General features: G+C 39.9%; 1 protein-coding gene across 1 annotated transcript in view; it reads left to right on the top strand.

The window, feature by feature from the left end:
- The window catches only part of dbt (dihydrolipoamide branched chain transacylase E2), an 87,968-nt gene that overhangs the window by 12,302 nt on the left and 49,318 nt on the right, over window positions 1–26,348 (top strand). The window contains exons 2-4 of the mRNA XM_084692737.1: window positions 6,035–6,170; window positions 6,269–6,344; window positions 24,143–24,324. Coding sequence (XP_084548863.1) covers window positions 6,035–6,170; window positions 6,269–6,344; window positions 24,143–24,324 — 394 coding nt within the window. The remainder of the gene's footprint in view (window positions 1–6,034; window positions 6,171–6,268; window positions 6,345–24,142; window positions 24,325–26,348) is intronic.

The following is a 26,348-nucleotide window of genomic DNA, read 5'->3' as shown; positions in this document are numbered from 1 at the left end:
ATAGTAATCGAGTTGATAAGCGTGTCTTCTTGTCTGATCAATACGCAACTGTGAGGTGCGCGAATGGACAGAGTGGCCACTAAACTGTCGTTCCGCTGCGAGGACCAGCCCGACGTGCACGAATACACCTGTACAAATGCAAATGAAAATTGCCGTCTATCAGCAGTGATTGTTAGAGTGCATGTCGAAGAATTGGACGGACACACGCTTCACACCGCAGTTGAGATTGCGTGTGTGCGTCCTTGAGAACTGTAAGTCGTATAACTTAGGTTGTAAGTTCATTTAAGCCTGTTATTGTATAAGTCTATAGTTCTTGCAAATTTAAATCAAGTTAAGTGGTGATTATTGTTGTTTGTTAAATTGCACATGTCTGTTGATTCATAGCGATTGCTGCCCTTGCTCAGGTTTGTATTTTAGGTGCATTATTATGCTGAAGTAGTTTTAATTAATGAAAAGTGGGTTCATTGTTAATATTTGCTACAGAATGCTTAACCTATCAAGATCAAATGAAGCAAGCAGTGTACATGCTTCTGAGTGGCCTACCTTAATCAATGGGCTAGGCTACTGACCTTTTACAATAAGTTATTATGTAAATTATTAATTGGCAGCATTTATGCCATATAGAACATACTTTGAGTGTAAAGTGTCATTAAGTAGCCTAACTTTATTGTTTTAGGGGAAATAGGAAAAACGTGTGTGTGTGTGTGGGTGTGTGTGTGTGTGGGGGGGGGATGAAATACATTTGGGAATAAATACATTGATTAAAAAAAATAAGAAAAAAAGGATATATATATATATATATATACACATACACATACACATACACATACACATACACATACACATACACATACACATACACACACACACACACACACATTATTATTTTTTTGAGCACCGAAGACCCATTTTGACCCAGGAAAAACCCTGGGCTACAGTAGTCAGCTTGTCGGCTAGTCAGCTAACGCAAGATCAGCGAAATGTCTTGCAGTAGCCTACCAACAATGTTAGAGCTAGTTCAATGTGAATTTGAATTCAATGAATGTGGATTTTTGGCAAGGCTATCTCCTCCACTGCATTAGTATTGTTATCTGATTTTCAATCTATATATTATTGTAAGATTTTAGCGAAATGAAGACTAATACATAATGAAACAAGACCAATTAGTGTCTGGTTTAATGAGTGATCGAAACACCTGCTCTGGCGGATCATTTAACATTGATTTAATGCAGTCGGAGTTAGCCTTAAACGTTTATGATCATGAAAAAGTAACCCTGGTCCAGCACGTAAAATCTTGACAATTGTTTTCCAGAATGAGCAACTTAAAGAGAAGGATTCAATTTATTAGGGTTGTCCCCGACTAAGATTTTCTTTGGTCGACCAAGACTCGACTAAAACGTCTGAAAATCAACTAATCGAAATTTAAAACATTTTTTTTCACACACACAAAAAAAAAACATACATTTACGCGATCTGACTCAATGGCTGCAGGACATTGCAGATTCAGCCGACTCGTATCACCAGTCCTGTTGTATTTAGTATCTCTTACAATGTGTTACAAATAAAAAATATTGTTTGTTTAACATGCAAATCATCAGAGCGCGCTTATCACTGCCTGAAAACTTGCAGCGTGCAAACTTGTGTAGAAGCTGAGTCGGGAACGGTGCAACAGATAAATATTTTGTCTTGGCCGGAGAAGATAATGTCATTCGATTTGGATGTGATTCTTATAATTAATAAATATTCATTTTTCAACCCAGCACGTTAGCATGAGCATAGAGGGCTAGGCCAACTTACGTTTTCAGGTGGTAGGAAGGCTACATCATATTCAACGTCGAACTATGAAAAATAAACCGTTTTTGGCAGAGTTTGTGTTCAACGTTTTTCGAGTCACCTGGTACTTTGTAAATGTAAATGTACTTTAATGAAAATGCCATACCACAAATTTCTTTGCCATTTTGACTAATAACTCCGACAAAGTAGGTTATGGCGGAGTTTTTAGTTCTGCAGCCAGTTGTGCTCGTGCCGTGTGCTAAATACCAAACCAAAACAAAGCACAGATTAACAAAAGGGAAAACAGTAACACCTTGTCTTTTAAATTATATATTTTTAGAGTTGCTTTATTTGTCTTAAATAATATAATCTATAATTTCTGTAGAACATTTCGTTAATTCAGCAATGATGACACAAGCGGGAATCAGATCTCACACTGCCATACGGCAGCTCAGACAAAAAAAAATCTTAGTCGACCAAGAGCATATTGACCAGAAAATCGACTAGTCGACTGAGTGCAGGGCTCCAGACTAACTTTTTTTTACTAGGAGCACAGTAGCCCCTGACTGAATTTTAGGAGCGCAAGAGGAAACTTTAGGGGCACACCTTATATTGACCTGCAATGCATTTATTAATGTAACTAGAGAGGGTACAATTCAGTGGCAATTTTTGACCCTTTTTAGGAATGCTCAAGCACCCCTAAATTTAATCTCGGCACCCCCAAAAATAATGTTTTTAATATATTGTTTATTATAATTTGATGCTGGTACTTCATGAAGAAAGGGATATCCTTAGTTTTTTAATTCATTCAATATTTTGCATAATAATACATAAATGTATTAATTGTTATCCAGTGAAATTAGGGATTTATATTAGCAAAGGGGTTTAAGTTTAGCACTTTTGCAAGGCACTGTATTCATGTCACATTCTCATTGGGGGCTGAGCACCCCTAGAGGTCTGATCCTAGAATCGCCCCCTGTACAATTTCTGGTGAAATTGTGTGGTGTACCTGCGTCGGATGCAGATGGGTCCGTTTTTTACTGTCATTTTTACAACTGACAGCGACGCACCATATAAGCTTGAGTTTAAATACATTATTTAATGTGACATTACGTACTGTACATGCAAGTCTTAGCTAAATGACTTAAATGTATGATGCACTTTTCGATCAGTCCTCTGACACAACAACACAATACTTGCTGAGTATAACAGCGCAACAGCTCAAACACAGGCAGGGATATAGTAGCAACGCTAGTGCTAAATAAGTATTTAGCTGCTCGGCTCCATGAAGCCGGGCAAGTAGGGCTCGTCTCACCAAAAGAACGAAGGGGAACCCACTTGTCTGGCGGATTAAGACAAGTTCGTAGGAACCTAGCGAAAAATAGCCTAAACTTTCCAAGACTTTTAGCGAGGTTTATAGCTACCTAACGAAAAATAGCCTAAACCTTTCTAGACTTTTAGCTACGGTACTAATGCTGAGGGCACGCTGATATCGCTGTCTTACTAGAACGTCGTATCTATCCGTCGTTGCTAACGTATGTTGACATTGTGCACCCAATAAATTCCAAATTTGTAGGTCGCACATGCGCTAGTGCTTGTAAAAAATGCTCGCATTGTCTCAAAAACTGGGCGCAAAATGCGACCATTTGGTCGCAGTCTGGAGCCCTGGAGTGGGGACAGCCCTACAATTTGTATAGCACAGCTTGACTTAGGGCTGAGGTGCAAATGGAGCTGGGCCTGGCTAAAGATTGAGGTCAAGACCCATGTGAAGGGGATTGGCACATTTCTTTGGGCCGCTACCCACACGGTTAGCTGTGTTGCTCATTCCACAAATGCACAATCCATACAAGTTGTACCTCGTAAAGGTGACTAATCAGGCTTTCCAACGATTTAAAATACAATACCAATTGGTACTATTGAAGGGGAAGAATAATCAACCGAAATAACGTTTCCAAACTTTTTTTGAGGAGTTCATGTTCAGTGGTGTAAATAAATGTTTTGACTGTTACTATGTCACTGCCAGTGGATCTAGTTTTGCCTACCCATCAACAGGCGATCAAGTTTAAAGATCATTGACTGGGTTTCATGGGTATTTCACACTGTTCCTTAAAGGTCACATGACATGAAAACTTCATTTTAGAAGGTTATTTAACATTAATATGAGTTCCCCGAGCCTGCCTTTGGTCCCCCAGTGGCTAGAATTTTCGATAGGCATAAACCAAGCCCTGGGTGTTCTTCTCCGCCTTTGACAAAATGAAGGCTCAATTGCTCTGTTTGAAAATCTCCTCCTAGTGACGTAGATAGGAGGAAGGTTACCTCCCCTCTCTGCTTTGCCCGCCCAGATCATCTGGCCCGCCCATGAGAAACTGAGCTACCACCGTGCAAGGGCGAGTGCGATATCGTTTTTTCCTGGAGGGACATCATGGCGAGCAAACAAACGAAGCATAAGTTGCTCAGTGCTTGGATGTACAAATGCAAGCACAAATCTTTTTTTAGTTCCTTCATCCGAGCCTCTGCACAACCGGTATCTTAATTGTATTTTTGCTGGAAATGCGCCGACACAACTTCCCAAAGTTTTGTATGTCTGCGCCAAACATTTCAGCCACTACTGTTTCCTCAACTTGAGCCAACACAAAGCTGGCCTTGTTGAAATTAAATTCTGGATCATTACTAAATCTCCTTGTCAAGCTACAAACCTTGGACAAGTAAGTTAACTAAAGCTATATCATTTTGTTGCTTTACTGTATATGGTTACCAAGCTTGCTACCCTTAAAATGTGGCTGTAACATTAGCTCTGCAGCTAACAGCTGAGTTACTGTTGCTAATGTTAAGATAAAAAGCGTCAAGTGTGTGTGAATACAAACGCTGTAACGCCAGTGTTGTACACTGCTTTGTATAACCGTTATGCTGTTGGTGTTATGGCGCGCGCGATATCCGCCTTTCCCCTCATTGAAATTATTATGAGTGTGCACCTCTGCAAACCAGGGTGATCAGATGAGAATGGGCAAATTTGGGGGGGCGGCCCGCCCCTCAAAAAATGGTAGGGGAAACACTGCATTTGTTTGGTTAATATTAGCCGTCAGTCACTCAAATTGTAGTTGTGGTGCTCCTTAATATTGGGTGGGTGCAATTTGGTTGCAGTCTTGAGCCAGCTGTGCTCCGTTTTCCTCCTCGATTCAGACCGGTAAGTTGTCCAGCTGAGCTAGCTTACTACTAGACTACTGCTGTGTGGGAATCGCAGGAGCTAAACAGTTGAAGGGCATACACAAATACAGGGTCTTGACATTACAGCCTGGAAACATAGCTAGCTACATGTAATCACCCTGGTCTTTGCCTGTGGTGTTTCTGCAGCTATCTTGCCGTTTTAGGTAGCTAGCTATCTCATGTGGGCCATATCATGGTGTGGCAGTAACTAACAATTCTTGACAGAGGAATCGTAATACTTAATTAAAAGTTTGATTTTAGTAGATCAATGATTGAAAATCTGTATTGTGATTGACAAAATAAATGCTTTTTCCATTTTTGTAATGCCAATATGAGGATTGTGCTAGCAACCAGAAACACAACTTTAGCTGCAAAGTTTAATTTCAGCTCACCAATAAAAAGCAGTCTTGGGTTCAAAGTGATTACAACCACTTGTATGATGTTAAATGGCTTCACATAAAAATGTAACGATCCTCAAAGAAATTATGTGAAATCAATGGAGCAAGGGCTTACTACTCTGATATGAATAAGGGGTGAGAGGCCTGCCTCCCCCTTGCCAATATTTAGTCTCTGCTGTTCATCGAAAGCCAAATCTATTCTTGAGGTTCAAAAAATGATTTGGCTTTGAATGTGAGTAGTCGATCGCGTTATCTTCTGTCCCGTCGTTTGAAATAAACCTTTTAGCTCAGGAGTTAGTCTCCCATTATTTATCACGTCATGTTTGGATTGAAAGTCCAGTTTCCAGGCTCTCGCACGCGCCCTTCATTGAGGCAGAGGCACTGTTGGCCTCCCCTCTGCTTTTTCCCTGCGGTTTTATGTCAGATCAGACAAATAGGTTATACACACACGTAAAATACATGTCCTATTCGATGTATAGAAAGGACATTTAATAAAACATTTATTAAAAAAAAGAAAAAAAATTGCCTCGCTCTGCTTGCTACTACTTTCAAAAACACTGTTGGCAGCTCTGCGAAGGGAAATTATTTGTAAAATACTCTTTTCAGAGTGTGTCTTTTTTTCCTCTTACCAAAGTGTCTGTGTTCCTTTCTCATTACAGCTCTCTCTCCAGTACAAACGTTGCTGCTCCAGATTTCAAATAGCCACACCAGACTCCACTCCTTCCTACTCCTTACCAATGCACCATGCCTTTATCCCAAAACGATGCAGTGCACGGGGGTTTCACACCAACTTTGGTATGCAATTTCGGTCTTGTGCTGAACCTGGCCCAATTTAATAATTGACAGAAATAATTGAAAATACTTCTAAATCAGCAGTTTTAATATATTTACAGCTGCAGGAGGACCAATTCTTCAATTCAAACTCTCTGATATTGGGGAAGGCATCATGGAGGTGACGGTGAAGGAATGGTAGGCTTGTTTAAAAATACATAGAATGTTCATTTCTGCAGAATGTGTGAATCTCTCTAATCTCTGTGTTTGTGTGTCCCATGTTGATTTCCCATGATTATCTGGAGAACCGGGCCCTCTACAAAGTTCGAAATGTCGCAGGTGCCCTCTATAATCGATTGTGGAACGATTGATGTTGTTTGGGCCAGCACTTTGACATTTTTAAAAACAATCCCCATCTTTCATGTGCCTCCATGGGCATCATGGGAACTCATCCCAGCCCCTTCACTCTGATTGGTCCTCTGGTCATCCCTCAGACCTTACGCTTCACCAGCAGGTGCACTAGGAGGCTGTATCCGAGGCTGTATGATAACTTAAGTGTATGTAAGCGTGGAAAATAGGGAAATTCTGTTTTGTTATTTAGAAGAGAATTTACTTTTACAACCAATAATCAGCAGCTTTCAAAGGGGTTTGCTGGCTAGTTAACAGAACGACAATATAAAGTGGATATACTTTCAGAAAACATCAGTGTGTTTCGTTGCATGAAGTAATGTGTCTACTGATGTAAAAACTGCCTGCACATTGCAAATATATACAAGCGTTGTGTTGTGATTTAGTAGGGGTGGGAATCTTTTACCTCACGATTCAATTCAAATAGATTTGTAATCAAATTTTGATTCAATATATGCATACATTTGATTCCAGTTTGCTGTTTATTGTTACTTGTTTATACAAAAATCCCACTGCATCAAAACCTTGACAGTTTAGTAAACTCAGTTGTATAAAAAAAAAAAGTTTTTTGACATTTGTGAATCGATATGAATGAATTATCAATTAGGTTTACAATTATAACAACTGGCTCAACCATTGTGCATGTAATGACTTCTGTGGACAAATGAAGGATACTTGATAATTTGCAAGAATGGAAGCTAACACAGCATTGGCAATTTGACTAATACACTAATAGATGATGTGGAGGTTGAATAAGTACTTCAAGAGAATTTCAATTGTGATCTGAGAAATATAGGTACAAAAACCACTGAAAAGAACTTTCATCATCAGCTGCATGACGGGCACTGCACTATCTATAATTCCAGACATCTGTGGGTATCACTGACATAATCGCGGGCATTGTGCCCTGTCTATAATTCCACGAATCTGTGTGTGCCACCAGTTGCGTCACTGGCACTATGCACTTGTGGGTTTAAATAAGAGGGCTGTTGGTAACAAAATGCAATTTGAGTTGGCAGGACACTGTTAAATCTTTGAATCATTATCATTAGAAACACCATTGGGAGGTCTGTTATGAATTTACCCATCTATGGGTTTTTCTAAATATCTACAAGCATGTAAGGATATATATATTGAAGACTTGATCGGAGCGTAGGTACATACGCAGTTAAAACATTTGATACAGGCAGTTTATTCACAAGCACTGATAATAAGCATAGATTGTGCAAATGTCACAGACTGAAAGAAAACAAATTTCTAAAAAAATAAAATAATTAAAACTTATACTTAGGGTTGGGCATCGTTGGGATTTTTACGATTCCGATGCCGAACCGGTACTTTTGAAACGATTCCTATTCCTAAACTATTCCGATTCATGAAAAACTGAAAAATTACATCAAAGAAAGGCTCTTTTATGGAGTTTTTTTAAAATTGAAAATTATTCAAATGTAACAATATATTAACGTTTTAAAGTAGCCTACTTAAATATATATACTGTATTTTACAGAAAATAGGCCGCATTTTCTATAAGCCGCATTTTCTATAAGCCACATCCCACCAGAATGGGAACTGGAGTCAATACGAAGTATAAGCAATCTTACAGCATTGTGTAACACACTTTGGTTGCTAAAGTTAGTTTGCTAGCTGTATATAACGTTTCACTGGGTCTTGCAGCTGTTTGATTTACTGAAATTATTATATGTTATGTTGTACTAGCCATTTGCCTACTTTAGCAAGTCATTGTATTTCCAAGCCCTGATAGTGTAACTGACATGCTTCCCCCTTTGCACGTAATCACTTTGAAACATTTGTTGCATTTTGCGATGTTGGAATCCTTGGCTGTGAAATACAGCCACACTTTTGACCGCTTCGCTTAGGCATTTTAAATGCACTAAAAGCTAGCTAGCTAACAATGGTCTAGCAGAGCAAGTGTAACATGTTTACTAGCGATCACATGCGGTGAATGGTTAATATGCCTTTACGTCTGTTTTGGTGAGCCAAGAGGGAAAATATGGCATTTTAAAAGTAGCCTACATGTACGGTAGCTAGCTAACGGTAGACTACAGAGAAAGTGTGATAATTTTTTTACATTGGTTTTGGAGCGACAGAGGTAAAATATTTCAGTCGACATTAAGTGGAACCGAAATGAGTTCTAATCCGGTCCGATTCCTACCAGTTGCATAAAAGCCGGTTCCATAGTGGAACTGGGTTTCAGCACCCAACCCTACTTACACTATGCTGTTCTCTGATCACACTTTCTTAACAATCAATCATAATAATGCCCTGGGTCGTTGGGACTCCTGGGGGGTATTCCATCAACGTCGCAACAAAAGCCGCGCTTACACGAAAAACTTAGACTTAACAGGGCTCTAGAGTGCGACCGAAATTTGTACAGGTGCAAAATGTTTCTTCGGTCGCACAGGTGCACCTAATCTCCTTGCATCCGCTGCCTCTCCAGGAACGAAGCGTTTGTTTCTTCTTTGACGGAACTCACACTCATGGTTGGATCATATCGTGGTCTAAACTAAACAGAGACAGAGATGGGGTGGGTCTTTGCCTCTGATTGGCTGTGGTCCAGATATTCCTGTAGGCCTACACTGCTCCATGCTGTGTGTTTCAAATTACGACCCGAGCACCAGAGAATCAGTTATGGCAGACCTGGGCATAGTACGACCCGCGGGCCACAACCCGCTCACAGGCTGTCCCAATCCGGCCCGTGTGAGGCAAAAAAAATAAATAAAAAAAAATGTGTTGAGCGGTAGTAAATATGTAGTCCTGAAAGACTAGTGATCAGACAATTTACAAATGTGCACTTGCCTAACCTCACCGACAGAGAGTTAGTTGTTGGTTAGCCCTCGAAAATGAAAAACAAAAGGTTGATACAGAATGTAGAGTTTTTAACAAGACATGGACTTCTAAGTATCTGTTTCCTGAGGTCAAAGTCAAAGCTGTGTTCTTAGTTTTGGAGAACAGATGGCTGTGTTGAAGGATTACAATTTGAATCGGCACAAAGGGACTAAAGAAAAAAACTAGCACCAGTTCAACCAAGGGAAAAAGTTAGTCTCAATACCTACATTGAAGTTGAGAGACCACTTATTGTGGGTGCACACAACAAATACGTGGGCGGTGTGGATTTGCTGGACTCATTTGCAGATAAATACAAGTTCCCCATGAAATTGCGCCACTAATAGTTACATCTTCTGGCACACTTATCATTGCTGTGATCAACGCCTGGCTCCTCTACAAACGGGACTGCAAAGCTCTCAATATTCCCAAGAAAAACATGTTGAACAGGAGACTGTTTCAGGTGCAACTAGCTTCCGCTCTTATCCTGACAAACACAGCTGTCAACACACTCAAGGAGAGGGTGGCCATCTTCAGCCAGTGGGACCCCTTTGACGTCAATAACAGTAGGTGCGTTCGACACAGACTGACTTCATGCAGCGCTGCAGCCGGCTGCAGGCGGCTGCAGGCGGCTGACTTGAAACTGTGAATTCTGGTTAGACTTTTTGTCCGACTTGAGACGGCACCGAGGCTAGGTCACTGTGACGTAGCCATCAAAGTACCGTGAGATTGATTTGAGAACTGCCGGCTGTGTAGCCGAGCGCATTTTCTCAAGAGCAACTACAAGGGTTCTAATGACGACACAGCTATTTCATAATTGGCCACTCGCACACAACAACTTTGACGCGTGTTTTGTAATTATTCTGACACCTTCAGTTTCGCCAATGCTCAAATCCGGACCGAATAGTTTAAGGAAAGGTTTAAGTCCGCCTTTTCACTAACGGAAAGACTAAGTTTAATTATAAAGTAAAATAAGCAAACAGCGCTTGATTGGCTGCAGCAAACCACGAGAAGCTGGAATATCTGACTTCACAGAGCCGTTTTCAACTCCTACCTGACTGCAATGGGCTACTCTCGCCGGTCGTTTCATGCAGCCGCAGTCCATTTTGAACGCATCTAGTGACACCTCAGAGACTTGTGACTGCTCAGAAGAGACCATCCTCAGGTAATGGGGGTCTGCCAAATGGGGTTCCAGCCAAGAGGGCATGTGAAACACCAACAGATGTGCGCAGGTACATGTTCGCACCTTTCCCGGTGAAGACAACGAGAGGACGCTGCAGACACAATATAAAAGGATATTCTAATACGCTCTGCAGACAAAGAAATTACTTTGAGGTAAATACTTCAACAGTTATTAGCCAAAACACACTTATGCTACCTGCCACGCCCTTTTTAGTCACATGAAACAATTTTTGGCGGACATCCTCAGAATAAGCTTCCGAGGCGGTGTACCAAATTTGCTGTCACAGCCTCAAAGAACTGCTGAGATATGACTTACCTTCCTGTTTAGCAGGAAATTTAATTTGATTGGCTGTCACGGACAAACGGTTGCGATGATCAAAATAATTTTCAATAACGTTTGTGAGGCTTGGTCTGAAGATTGTGTGCAAAATCTGGGGATGATTGAACACAATTTGTGACCTGTGAAAAATTTCTAAGCTTTTTGATAAAACCGGAAATGGTGGAAAATCTATATAATCGGAATTTGCGGTTGAACTCGATCCAAGTAACCGAACAATGCCTAATTTTTGACAATCGGACATGCGGTTCAAAAGTTACTTCAACTTTGAACCGTTGATGGTGCTAGAGTGCCCAAAGTTGAGACATGAAACTTTGGGGACAGTCCCCTGGGAGGTATTTGTCGTAGCTCGCTAAGCGGTTTAGCAAGCTAATTTTCAGGCTAAGATAAACGCCCCTCTTTTTGGTTCGTGGAAGCAACGTTCGATAAATCACCATAGTAACATATCAATTAGCACTAACCTGCTCCAGAGCAGGCTAACTTAAGTGTAGCTGGATAAGCTTGCTACACCCCCGGAAAATAATTGGCAGCTCCCTTTTTGAGAGACCTTGTTGACCAAGGAGATATATTCCAGTTCGAATAGCATTCCATACCAATAGAGTTCTTCACGATCGCCAAGATCCTTTTTCACACGGATGAGTTCTTGTTTGAGCGATATCGATTCAGCCGACAGAACTCATGTATTTGCAAGACCTTCTCGGGCCGTACATTGCAAATATCACACACCGCAGCAAGCTTTATGCTTTATGAGCTTATGCTTCTGTATGTGAATATGTAACGCTATGTTTTAAGAAATGTATTGTCTTATCTGTTGTGCCTGCACTTTTTATGTTTCACTGTGGGAGAGTGGGAAACGTCATATTCCTTTTTATGTCTTGACATTGATAATAAAGCCACTTGAAACTTTTACTGTGCTTGAGACTCTGCAGAAGCCTTGAGTTTTTTTGCGTCAGGTACATTTTCATACAGTATTGGCGATGCAGAAAACGTTGGCAAAGCCGCAGCATGTATTGCCGTAAGAAAAGTGCAGGCTATTGGCGCTTAACCAGCTGATGAATCAATTCATCATATTCCCTGGCCATGTTCCAGTCAATGAAATCAAAGAGGGATTTACACATAGGCCTACATGCATATACACATATATAGTACATGATATAAGCGCTTTCAGTAGTCCTACATATATCCTCAATGTGACGCCACGAGAGGCTACACAGCCCTCAGCGGGACAGCTCAAAATAGTGCGAGGACACCGGGGTTGAACAAAAACAAGGGGTTTATTTTTTACGGAAAGGGTGCCTCTTCTTGCCGAAGGAATCCTTCTCACCCAACCCCACTTAACTGTGGCTTTCCCTCTTTAACCAAACCCTTTTGGTCATCAGGGATTGATCAGTTCCAGGTGTGCGGGAATGGCCTGCTTTGAGGGAGGGATGCAGCTCCCGACTCCCCCAGCAGAGGAAGCTACAGATGCTCAGGGCTGCAGCCACCTCCAGGGAATGTAGCACCCCTCCAGGACCCAGCCTCTTGTGACGTCATAGTGTCTATGAATTTGTATCAATTGAATACTCTTTGGCCTTGTTTTTATACTTATTGTGAAAGAGTTGATAACATTATTTTCGCTAGAAAGATCTCATTCGATGAATAATTTCCATTAAGCCTACGGCCAGCAGGTACATTTAATGAAATGTGATCTGATTGATTGGGGTAATAAGGCACTTAAGATGAGCCGATACATTTTACCAAAATACGCATTTATCTTATCGGCAATTTTTTTCCAAGCTGCCTGTCTTGCTCTGGCAGTGGTGGCGGTGTTTGACTTAGCCATGATAATATGCTTATTGTCTTCAAAGAGACTCATTATAATAGTTTGCTTGGATGGCGAGAATATCACCGCTCTCTCGTCTTTTCCGCCATCATACTGAAAATCGCGGTTTTGGTGATCGACCTTTCCTACCTTTTGAAGTAGGACGTGCACTTGCCCTGAGGAGTTCAGCCTGATTGAAATTACCCACATGATTTGGATGCGGATCAGCCGTTGCCTACCCGATATTTGCGGTTCTCAATTAGCTCGCAAATGGTAACAGGCTAAAGGGACAATCGATTAACTTAGCTTCAACCCTTACGACGAACGGGCCCCTGGTCCATTTTACAATGACTTTGCCAAATTTCACAACTTTCGACCAAGCACTTCTAGGGCCTGCCAAAGGACCCCATGGCGGAATAATAAATAAATATAATAAATATAGCTCAGGGCTCCAGAGTGCGACCAAATGGTCGCATTTTGTGACCAGTTTTTGAGACAGTGCGAGCATTTTTTACAAGCACTCGCACGTGCGACCTACACATTTTGAATTCATTGGGTGTGCACAATGTCAGCACACGTTAGCAACGATGAATAGATACAACGTTCTAGTAAGACAGCGATATCAGCTTTCCTTCTGCATTAGTACCGTAGCTTAAAGTCTTGGAAAGTTTCGGATATTAGGATTTCGCTAGGTACGTATACGAACATGTCTTAATCTGCCAGACAATGGGTTCCCCTTCGTTCTTTTGATGAGAAGATTCACGAGCCCTTCTTACCTGGCGTCATGGAGCCTAGTGTTAAATACTTATTTAGCATTAGCGTTGCTACTGTATCCCTGCCTGTGTTTGAGCTGTTGCGCTGTTATACTGGGCAAGTAGCGTGTTGTAGTGTCGGAGGACTGATCGAAAAGTGCATCATACATTTAAGTCATTTAGCTAAGACTTGCATGTACAATACGTAATGTCACATTAAATAATGTATTTAAACTCAAGCTTATATGGTACGTCGCGGGGGCGATTCTAGGATCAGACCTTTAGGGGTGCTCAGCCCCCAATGAGAAAGTGACATGAATACAGTGCCTTGCAAAAGTACTAAACGTAAACGCCCTTGCTAATATAAATCCCTAATTTCACTGGATAACAATTAATACGTCTATGTATTATTATGCAAAATATTGAATGAAAAAACTAAGGATGTCCCTTTGTTCGTGAACTACCAGCATCAAATGATAATAAACAGTATTTTAAAAAAATATTTTAAAAATATTAGGAGTGCTTGAGCTTGGGCTGCACGATTAATCTAATTTTAATCACGATTTCGGCTTCCCACGATCAAATTCGCGGGATCGAGCGATATTTAAAATGCGTCATTCCGTTCATAGAATGCTCTGTATCAGTTTTTTTTTCTGCAAAGCCAATCTAGCGCTCCGTAAACCAATTCGACATCGGCTGTGGCTGCATGAAACGACCAGCGAGAGTTGCCGCTTGCTGTCGGGGAGGAGTTATAAACGGCTCCTTAAATCGGAAAATTTGTCATTTTATGTAGCCTATTGGGTAAACTCTTTCTCCAATCTGCAGGCTGCAGCCGGCTGCGGCGCTGCGTGGAGTCGAATACACCTAATGTCTGTTCACGTGCCTCCATGAGCCAGTCAGTTGTTCCCTGCACCATACAGCTCAATTTCTAGATGTAGACGATTACAGAGTAACGTGAGGAAAATTCCGGAACAGAAGTCGGTCATAAGGCTTCTATCTTAACAAAGAAAACAAAAAAACTACCTGTGACCTGCCTTCGCTAATCCCTAAAGCCTTATTTTAGATACAGATAGCTTGCAAATACAGAGGATAGCGTACCGAAGTTGAGTTGGCCAATGTCGTTAGCGATGCTAGCTAACGTTTGCTAGCTGCATAACTTTTAACTGGGTCTTGCAGCGCTGCTTGATTTACTGAAATTATTCTGAAATGTTATGTTCTACTAGACATTAGCCTATTTGCGCTTGGCACAGTTTTCCAAAGCCCTAGTGTAACTGAGACGACACAGTAAATAATTCCTCTTTCAAGTAATAAGCTCCCGTTCAATTGTTGAGCATTAAATTAGCTGCAAGGTCTGTAGAGATCTTGGGACTATGCCACTCGAGCGAACACAGATCTGTGTTTTGCTCATGCAGAATTCGGTTAAATAAAATCAGTAAAATAAACGTAATTAGTGGAACAAAAGATGAAGTAACGTGGCATTTTATTTTGTGTGAGTTTTAACTTGTCCAGTGGGGCAAGTACATTTCTCTTCCACTTGCCCTACAAAAAAATCCACTTGTCGCGGACAAGCCTTACAGTGCGTGTCCACTGAAGCGACGCGAATCGCTTGCCTTCCCACAGTTCACCACGCTCGGGGGCGTTTCAAACAGATGAATGTAGTTCTCTAAAGTCACTGTTGTAGTTGTCATGGCCAAGTGTGCAGACTTGGATTTACGTAGTTGCAACATCGATCAAAATACAACTTGTTTACAAAATATAAAACTGTTTAATACTGTAGACATACACGTTGACATGTGTAAAAAAATGTTTTACTATATTCCTCAATCTCTGCTAATCTGCCGATACGATAGGGAGTTCCAGCCCGGCTAGTTAACTAGTTAGGACAGAACGAAGTTACATAATGTGACTAAACTGAATTTGAAAGGACAAGCACCCACAACTTCGGCAAACCTTGCGCCATGCATCGTTTTTTTGTATTAACATCTCTGTACGAATACAGATATGTATCGTACCGGACTGGGTAAGCAGCCACACAAACGATTAGTTTCTCCTCCAGCTTGAAACCTAGAAAGCTAGAAATATTTACCATGGTTTCTACGTTACGAGAAACAAGAAAACACTCCGATTGGCCATCGCTAGCGAAAATCGCTCCTCATTAGCATAAAGTTGAGAAAATCTCAACTCGAATTGCTTGAATCGCGTCGCGTCGCTACCCACAATGCACCACGCAAGCAATTCGCCTGGCTCCATAGAAAATGAATGGAAAACTTGTCGCTCGCATCGCGTCGCTGCAGTGGACACGCACTGTTAATGCTGAGCCCTGCCGTATTTGTTTTTTATTGATTATATATTATGAGTTTTATACACATCCATTATGCAAGTACAATGTATTATGACAATAAAATTTGATAAGGTTATAATCAACAAATAACCGTGATAATTAATCGTGATCTCAATATTGATCAAAATAATCGTTATTATCATTTTGGCCTTAATCGTGCAGCCCTAGCTTGAGCCCTTCTAAAAAGGGTCTAAAATTGCCACTGAATTGTACCCTCTCCAGTTACATTAATAAATGCATTGCAGGTCAATATAAGGTGTGCCCCTAAATCTTCTGCTTGCGCTCCTAAAATTTTCAGTCAGGGGCTACTGTGCTCCTAGTAAAAAAAGTTAGTCTGGAGTCCTGTAGTTGCAAGCAGCAATTAAGGGGCCAAGCAGCATTCAATATGGAAATTCAGTAGCTAAAGAAGCAAAGCAAAACTTTTAATAAAAAAACATTCGCTTTTTAAAAATCGCATTATACTTTTCGGCAACGCGGTGGCGCTACCCAAAAATTTTCGATTACCTTCATGGCGTTGCATAAAAGACGTATACCGAGTTTTGTAACGATGAACTGATGCGTTTTGGTAAATATCATTTTGAGACAAAATGCGCTGGGTCGATGTAGCAGCGTTATATCTACAAAGCACAATAAATCGCTTCTTCTTGACTATAAATCCCCTGACAATGAAACATTATTGTTACCAAAATGATAATACTGCTAGACAGCTACCGTGGCGTACATGGCTTCGCTAAACAGATAATCCGGTATCAAGACATGGTTGATGACTGTGGCTGGATTTGATCCTACGAGCTTGTGTTTCAAAGAAGCCCGCCTTATAACAGTGAGCTATTGTCACTGTTAGGAAATGTTGTGTTAGGTTAATTTATTTTAAAAAGTAAGCCGTTTCTCCTGTGGCGAGCGTGGTCAGATTTGACCCAAGTATAAACAGCTGTAATTCAGTCATATTTCGACGTATTAAGGTGCTTGTGATGACATTTCCAAAGTTTCTTCTCCATATGGTAAACCGTTGCAGAGACAAGGCCTCACGTCCGCTTTGGCGTGTGTATATATATATATGCTTCAGATGTAATAATACAATTAATGATATCTGTTTTTACTTGTGTTTGGCAATAAAAGTAAATATCCCCATTGACCAAAAAGTACACATCCATATTGTAATTACAACAATGAGTGACTTCAAATTTTTTTTTTTTTACCTGTTTGGAAAATCATATTTTTCTGAATTTACTGTGTCAGTGTCACGTAACCACTCATCTCACATCCCATTCGCTATTCACATCGCTAGTCAATCTACTCCAGACAGGCTGCTGCCAACACAACATGCGTTTATTTTGTTTGTAAAAAAAACTTTATTTGGGGACAGTGACATGGCTGGATAGCTGGCTAGTCTTGTTGTTAAACCTACTGTCAAAATGTAATTACTGTTTGGAGAATATGTCAGCTTTCATGCTATCATCTAACAATCCATTAGCTATTCAACTTGCTACACAGGCTGCGGCCGAACTGCCTAGGCCTAACAGTAGCCGATACTTTGTTCGTGAAAATCTTGATATTGATTTGGGGACAATGACATGGCTGGTTAGCTAGCTCGTCTTCTTGTCAAACATATTGTAGTATAATTTTAGTAATCATGGATGATTTTAATGTATTTTTTAAATAAATCTTTTTTTAAATATAAATCTCATGTACTCCCTACAGTACCGCAACGTACCACCATTTGAGAATCACTGTCTTAAATGTGCCTAAAAACGCCAACAGCATACCCAAAGTCAATTGACTGCTGTTCTTGAACCATTTGGAGTACATGCATGTAAATTGTCTCTTTTGAAAGCTGACACTCTGAAGTCATGTTCCTTGTTGTCAGGACCCCTGTCAGTCCCACTGGTGTTGAGTAATAGAAGCTTGAACACAAGGAAAGTGAAAGTTTCTATTTCCGCCTAGATTTTGTGTTGAAAACAGAGGCGTGACGAGGCCTAGAGGTGGTAGGTATTAGCTGGAAGACAGCATTGGACCACAGGTTGGAGCCTTACCCAATTCAAATCAATCATTCAAATCGCGTTTGTACTCGACCCACATCTCCTCCTATGAGCGATAGTGCGTGAGAGACTGAAAAAACATTTTTTGACGAAGGAAGAATGAAGCATCAAGATGTGTGGATATAATTCATTGTTTGGACAACTACTCGACATGGTTTGATACTTTGGACCTTTGGGAATGTAAGCAGATGAGGTTTTGATAAGTTGTGTGCATACCCGGAACATTCCGAAGTAATCGTAGGAAAGTCAAACTTTTTTCTCTGGCATTGTTGAAGGAACGGTCACCAGACAAAGACGTTGACGGTACTTTCTGTTGCGAGTTGAGCTTGAATTGGTTTATTTCAATAGAAGCACAAGAATCGTAGCTTTCCAACGAGGTATCATTTGTGTAGCTGTCTAAAACATTTTTTTTTTTTTATCGAGTGCGTCCTCACTGAGGAAGGGGGGCGCAGCATTTCTGTATCGCGGGTGATACAGGACCACTACCAAAAGTTCCGACCCGTGTGCTACATCACTTTCATCTATGCAAACCAAACTATCACTTTACTGCAATAATGTATTCAATTTTATATATTTTCATTCACTAATAAGATTTAACATTAGGTGCGTTCCAGTTGTACTCCGAGTTACATTTTCCGAGTTATTAAAACTAGTGCATAGTGTCTGTGATAAAATTAGTGGCACACCAGTGGCAGGTGCTGGTCTTTCAAAGAGAGAAAGCTCATTTTCGGTCTTCATTATAAATAAAATAATCAATTTATTTCGCCAGTTCACTGGCTAGTTCACCCCTATGACACTAGCCCAGCCTACTTTATGAATGAATGAACGAACAATCTAACAAACAATATTAAACTCGATGGAGGAAATGTTGGAATTAGGTTAAACTGAAACAAGGAATGTGGTGTATAACTGTATGAAAAAATGTGCTAGTGTAACGGGTGTGAACCTGTGAAACTCACTCCTCAGGTATGTAATGGGCTACCCGCGTCAACGAATAGATAGCTTTTCTTTTGCGTAGCTGGTAGTGGTCGCGCTTGGCAAAGGACAGAGGTCGTGCGTTCGAGCCCAGCGAGTGGCGAATGACGCTTGTAGTGACAGAGTGTGGCCATGTCCGTTACATACCGTCACACTAGCAATTTCGCCAAGCAAATACCAAGAAATAGGTTGCAGCAGTTTGTCTTTCGACTACACTTTCTGCGATAGGACTGAACTCGAATAGCTTTGGCGACTTTTTATAGTACAAAATCGCTATACTCAAAATAAGATGCAGTCTTTCGACAGACCCTCCATTTAGCAAGCAGAAGCCCGGCGTCCAGGCCAGCCCACTCCTCCATTCACCCCCAGAGATTCTGAGCATCCGTGGGCGGGACGTAATCGCAGCATTTATCCAATGATGTATTGTTTCAAAGCACTGAAAAAAACTGTTCAAAGCAGCCCCATTGAAGTCCATGGACGCTAGGCTTCAACAGGGAAATGCACTGTGACGCTATGGTAAAGTATGAGAAGGAAATCGAGTCAGTCGACCTGCTATATGAAGCTAATTCTGAACAAACTCGATGAACACGTTCTAACGCATTAAAATTTTTAACACAATCGTAAATATTACCATTAATTTTTTGTCATTTTAGGGGAAGCCAAGCTTCCCTTGCAGTCTTAAAGAAATCGCCACTGTGGTGCATATATTTCTAGAATTATAGATAGATGCCTGTGATGCAGCTGGTGATCACAATTGAAATCTTATCTCTGAAGTACTTGTTCAACCACATATTTTCTAGTCAAATTGCCAATGCTGTGGTAGCCCACATTCATGCGAATGATTATGTAGCCTTCATTTGTCTGCTGTTTCCTACATTATAAATTGCTTATGTTGTGTTGACCAAAACTTACTATTGGTTCTCTGTTAAATTGTCTTACCTGCACAATGGTTGAGCCAGTTAAATGTAGGCTTAATTCACCTTACAGCGCTATTTGCAATGTGCTAGCAGTCTTGACATCAGTAAACATATTAATTTATGTAACGATTCACTGATCTTGAAAGTATATCCACTTTATATTGTCATTCTGTTCGCTCGCTAGCCCCTTTGAAAGCAGCTGAAGATGGGTTGTAAAAGCTAAGTTCCTGTTTTCCTTGCTTAGTTTCATTTTGAATGCCTTTGATAATCGCATTAGTTAAATTGTGGTCAAAACTGCACAAGTAGCCTTCATCAGTAACATTTATGTAACAAGTAGGGGAGACCAGGTTTGGTTGGCACACTTTTTAATGTCTGCCATATTTCTCTGGCATCATTTATGATATAATATTCTAACCAGCAGCAAATGAAACATGGTCTAAGCTATAATTAAATATGTTTACAAGTACACAAATATTTTCAAAAATCTGGTGATTTGAGATTAAAGTCATGTTGTGCATTTGTGCCAACCAGCCCCATCACGGGGTTGGTTGGTACACAATATGGGTTGGTTGGCACAATGTTAAAATGCTATAGTTACACAAAATGAAGCAAGCAATAGAAACAATTTGAACATTTAATAAGTGTATAACCATTCTGTTAAAGTGTTAAAAGTGTTTAATCATTCTATAACAAGTTGTATGCAATTTATTAGAAGGAATGTATGTATTAACCCAGACCACTTTTTTACTTTTGATACTGTAAAAGTGAAATGTTACCTTAACCAAAACAGTTTTTGTGATTTCTGTGATTTTTAGATGTTTTAACATAGTAGATGAGTGCAGGTCGAGAAAGCAAACATTTTGATGTTACAATTTTGTTTCTGTGACCTTCAAAACTACCAAAAAATGCTGTGTGCCAACCAACCCCTGTAGCCAACCAACCCCCGTCTCCCCTATTTACTTTATATTGTTGTTCTAGCTAGCCAACCCCTTTAAAAGCAGCTAAATATCGGTTGTAGCCTAAAAAGTGAATTAGCTTCTAAATAACTAAACAGAATTTCCATATTTTCCGTATTATGCTTGGTTTAATTTAATTGCGAATGCCTCTGTTAATTGCGTTAGTTCAATCGCGGTAGCCTGCACTCCGTAGGATTATAAAAAGGAGACTAGACTAATCGCTGCAGACTAGAGGACCAATCAGAGTGCAAGGGGCAGAGAACGTGAAGAAAGCAAGCCAAGCTCCTGACATTTTTTCTCCATTTTCTGATATCGAAATTCTTATCCAAACTGCACTCCGTTAGTTTATAAAGAGGACTTATGCAAAATAGGCACTTTGCAGTGTCCGGTTCTTTAGTTGAGTATGGGAAACTAAACCTACTCTAATTTGCACACACACATACTGATTTATGTAATTAGATAGATGGTCATAAAAAGTAGGCTTCTGTCTAACCGCTGTCTTTGAACATGTTGCTATGGTGTTAGGCCTGTGTGAACGAGAAGACACGTAAAACTATCCCGTTTTATCAACTGGTGTCGCTAACAATGGCTATCCTGGCTAGTTATGTGTCCTTTTCAGTGTTGGGAATAACGCCGTTCAAAATAACGGCGTTAGGTAACGCCGTTATTTTTTCAGTAACGGGGTAATCTAACTAATTACTTTTTCCGTCGTTACAACGCCGTTATCGTTACTGAACGTTAAATGCGGTGCGTTACTGTGAATTGATTGAATAAACTGTGTAATCTGAACGCACTCCTCCTAGCTCTACACAAACTGCTAGTGAGGAGACTGCATGGTTTTTAGCGATTATGATTGGCTACAAGCAGAGTCACGTCATCATGGTAGCCAATCGGAGCCAGTGTTTTCACACACAAGCCAGGCCACGCGACGCGCTGCTTGCACCACACACACCAAACAGCAGCCGAGATGGCGAGTTCGGAGCAATCCGATGACAAATTGACATTTACAAGGTGGAAATATAGGCACTATTTCCAATTAATCGAGGAAAAAGGCAAGAACGTGCATGTAAAGTGTACACTATATGCACATAGTTAAACACACTTTATATTGTTTAACTGTTTACTTTTGTATGTGCAATAAATATCGAAGGTTATGTTCAAGTACTTGTCTGTTCTACTCATTTCAGCTGACTTGTGAAAACCGCTCAGAAAATCCAAATTCTTTGACATACAGCAACTTTTTTTTTACACGCAAATAGTTACTTTCCCTGGTAATTAGTTACTTTTATAATAAAGTAATTCAGTTACTAACTCAGTTACTTTTTGGAACAAGTAGTGAGTAACTATAACTAATTACTTTTTTAAAGTAACGTTCCCAACACTGGTCCTTTTGTGCTGGGATATTTACGCTTTAAATGCACGTTGTGCTGCCATGATAGACAAGTTCCGCCCTGCATGTATTACACATGACAGCAAGTTTTCCCCAAACTACTAGTTTGGCTTTGTTTGCACTCCGACATTCTCATAAGGTGCTTATGAGAATGTCGGAGTGCAAACAAAGAACACGGTGCGTGTTGTCTCATCTTCTATTGGATTGCAGGAGCTTTACAGTCTCGCGCTACAGCACCGCACTGATCAAATCGTATCATTGCAGGCCCAATGGTCATGTCGATGACAAAATTGGTAACAAAAAACATACTGGTCATAACAAAATGATATTCGAAATTAAATTTGCAATACAAAAATGCAGTGCGTGCAGACAGGCACATCTTCCTTTCAGATGGTAATTACACAGAAGAGGTTTCAAGCCCTGGTTAATTACAAATGGGTGTGTTTTGGTCTAGAAGAAGTATTATGCAAAAAAAGTCAATAGGGTCCAAATGCAGTGCTCCCTCCTCAGGCCCCACTAAACCGGAACTCTCTCCTCAGGCCCCTAGAGCCGGAACTCTCTCCTCAGGCCCCTTTTTTCATGTGTATCCGAGGTATTAGCGCCACCGCTGGTCGGAGGATACTGTAGGCTATTTATATTAATAGGCTACCTTACATTGAACTTCGGTTTTAGCATAAGTCAATAATGTTTAACAAAGCGGAAATTAACATTGCGGCTAGCGTTACGTATTGCTAACATTACAAACATGATCACTGTTCTAACCCTGGCAAGCATAGAAAATAGGTTTGGCAGTTTAGCGTCATCTAGTGGTCATTATAGAATATCACATTTTTTCCGTTGGTCATTTGCAGCAGCAACAGCTGGCTCGTGTTATTGTTTATTGTTTCCACGGCAACAAGAGCCGGCTCTGAAATAATTCATTTTTTAACGTTGATAATACAAACAACACTACTCTCTTAATCTGAAATCAATATCCATCCTTGTATTTATGTTAAATGTTGCTTCATCAATTACCACTTCAATCATAAAGATGTGTAATAGCACTAAACATATATTCCATATTCCAATAACGTAGGATTACGGTGTTCATGGGAAACTTAGGCTACTGCAGGGGGATAAATTAACAATAACCATGCCGAGAACATAGCCTTATGTATCGTTGATGAAATGCCTCATTTAGGCTATCACCGGCCAAACTGGCTAGCGAGTTTTTATTATGAAAATGAAATTTAGCCCGCATTTGGAGGGTGTTAATTTAGAACTCTGTACCTAACGCTAGCCGCAATGCTAATTTCCGCTTTGTTAAACACTATTGACTTATGCTAAAACCGAAGTTCAATGTAAGTTAGCCTATTAATATAAATAGCCTACAGTATCCTCCGACCAGCGGTGGCGCTAATACCTCGGATACACATGAAAAAAGGGGCCTGAGGAGAGAGTTCAGGCTTCAGGGGCCTGAGGAGAGAGTTCCGGTTTGGAGGGTCCTGAGGAGGGAGCACTGCATTTGGACCCTTCTCAAAAAAGTTGACTTGTCTAACATTAAGGAATGATAATATGAGCTTGTGTCTCTTAAATTAGTTTGTCTTTAAAAGATTGGTGCTTATTTGTCAAGTTTGGCAATATGAAAAAAGCACCTTTATTTTTTAAGTATAAGTTAAATGTATAATGGAAGTTAAACAATTACCCATCGACAGCAATAAGTAGCCAAAAGAGAAAGTTAACTTTCACACACAACCAAATACTTTGGTTTGGCTGACCATTCATTAGAATAAATTCCCACCCGTTTTATTTAGTTGCCTTTCTACCTGGAGGAAATGGTGTGCTTCCATGTTTCTAAGGCTTGTGTGCGCATGTGTGTGGGTGTCTCGGAATTATCAAGTCAATTGGTCTCGATATTCTGTAGTATCAACTTGTGTATCCTTTTTGTAGTCCATCATGAAATCCTGTATGAGCATTATCATAATGCATACTTTTTCACAATGAACAAAGCTGCTTTTACTGTTTTGTTGACATACTGCAATGTCTCCCCAAGTAATGTTTGTCTGTTCTGTTAGGTATGTAAAGGAAGGAGACAAGGTGTCACAATTTGACAGCATCTGTGAGGTACAGAGTGACAAGGCCTCTGTCACCATAACGAGCCGCTATGATGGTGTGATCCGCAAGATTTACTATGAGGTGGATTCTACAGCTTTAGTTGGCACACCCCTAGTTGATATTGAGACGGAGTCAGGTCCAGGTGAGTATGCCTGAAGGTACAGGTGAAGCACGGAACTTGCATGCATGCACAAATATAGTGCTGATAAGTTTCAACGTCAATGCTCTACTGTATCGGTCATATGCTGACATGAATAATTAAGTATATATTGATTAAACAGAGTTTTTACAATTGATCTTAATTTAATTCAGTATAACTATAAAGGCTCTGTAAATGAAATTCAAAATCAAGCTCAAGCCAATATTCTTGAAAGTCAGCAACTTGATAAGTTTTTGGTCACACTGACAAATATTGTACACCCACCACCATAACATATTGTATCATGTCCCCTTAGGCTGAATGCTGTGTGTGGGCTTGATAAGAAATGGAAGAATGCACAGTGCATGTAGTGAATTTAAATTCTTCTCAATTCATATTAGTACTGTTTGAACTGTTCTGCAAACACTAAGATTACACACATTTGGTAAACACATTAAAACGTTTTTCTTACACATCAGTAATATCATATTACACCTGAAGTCTTTTCCTCACAACCATTGGAACCCCAGAGATAAATCTGGTACCTATTCATTACATTTCAACGTTGCATTGCCAAATATTCAAAATGTGTCGAGTTTATATTATATTTCTTAGTTGCACAATATGACAACAGTTGCAATTTCAGTTTATTGCAATATGTTGAGAATTAATCAGCAAAGAGGATTATTTTTGTATCTTCGCACTCAATCAAATTCAAGGACCCTGTTTTCTTGACTTTTCTTAGGTATGTTTTATCACCCAAAACATTTTTTTCTTTCCAAATCACACCGGAAAAACGAATTTAAGGCTATTTTACGAATTTACTGTTAAATTGCTACCAGATGCATACTTAATATATAAATATATGAAAAATGATAACAATAATTTAATTATAAGTGCATTTGTTTCACAAACATTTGTGTTTTGACAATGATAAGAGCAATTCTTATGTCCCATTATTTTAGAGAGGCAACAATAATTTACAATAGTAGATTGCAAATATGCTATGTTTTGTAAAACAGAAACACAATATAAAAATATTTTTCCATGTATTCAAACATGGGTTAAAGGAATCATCAGTCAATAAAATCAATGAAAATTGAAATCACAATCTATGTGTTTAAATTAGAACCTCTGAAATACATTCTGCACCTTAAAGCCTGTATTTTATTGCAAACTAGAACATGCATTTCCTGCTGAAAATGCGTTGGAATGCTGAAATCTGAAATTAATTATTTTAAATGGCTGAAAATACAGAAATGAGAAAATACCCGCAAGCTGAAATTAATAAAAAAAAGTGTGATTCACACAAAAGTGGGAGTGTGGAAGCTGAACTGCATCATCTAACAAAGCAAATACAATGCGGGAGAATACGTTTGAACGTTGTGAAGCAATCAAATAAATAGTTTAATTTCAAGAGGCAGTGTGGAAGCTGAACTGCATCAACAAAGCTAGGAGCTTAAATAGCCTACAATGCAGGAGAAGCTGAAAGTTGAACTGTTAAACAGAAAAAGTAGGCTAGCTAGTAACACGAATATTATAGTTTAACAGCTGAAATTATAGTTGGGATAGTAATGAGTAGCAGATGTAGCCTATCATTGAGTGCGTTTACTCGTCTTTCTTAGTAGGATTCAATGTTTTGATTGAATGAAAGGAAGACACTTTGTTGCAGAAGGATGATGGTGCATGTTTTGTCTGTGGACCATACAACGATTAATAAAAAGAATCATGTAGACTTGTTTGAGTAATCGCATAACTAATTACACATGTGAACGGAGTAATCGTATTATTGGCATAAACTGACAATGGCTATCGGGTTTCTGTGAACGCACTCAGTGGCGTAGTAGAACAAAACGGTAGCATTAGAATAGTAGTTAGCAAAAGAGATATTAGCAGCATCTGCAGAATTAGTAGTTGTAGTGTGGCATAAGATATAGCAGTAGCGGTAGTAGTTGTGTTGTGGTGCTCTTCGTCTTTTAATGAGACGAGTTGACTGAATAGCTTGTCTTGTGTCTCCACTAATCAGC

This window comes from Hypomesus nipponensis, chromosome 26 (assembly GCF_054491055.1).
Source record: "Hypomesus nipponensis isolate SF chromosome 26, ASM5449105v1, whole genome shotgun sequence".
Classification (NCBI taxonomy): Eukaryota; Metazoa; Chordata; class Actinopteri; order Osmeriformes; family Osmeridae; genus Hypomesus; species Hypomesus nipponensis.
This window is presented reverse-complemented; position numbering and strand designations above follow the sequence as displayed.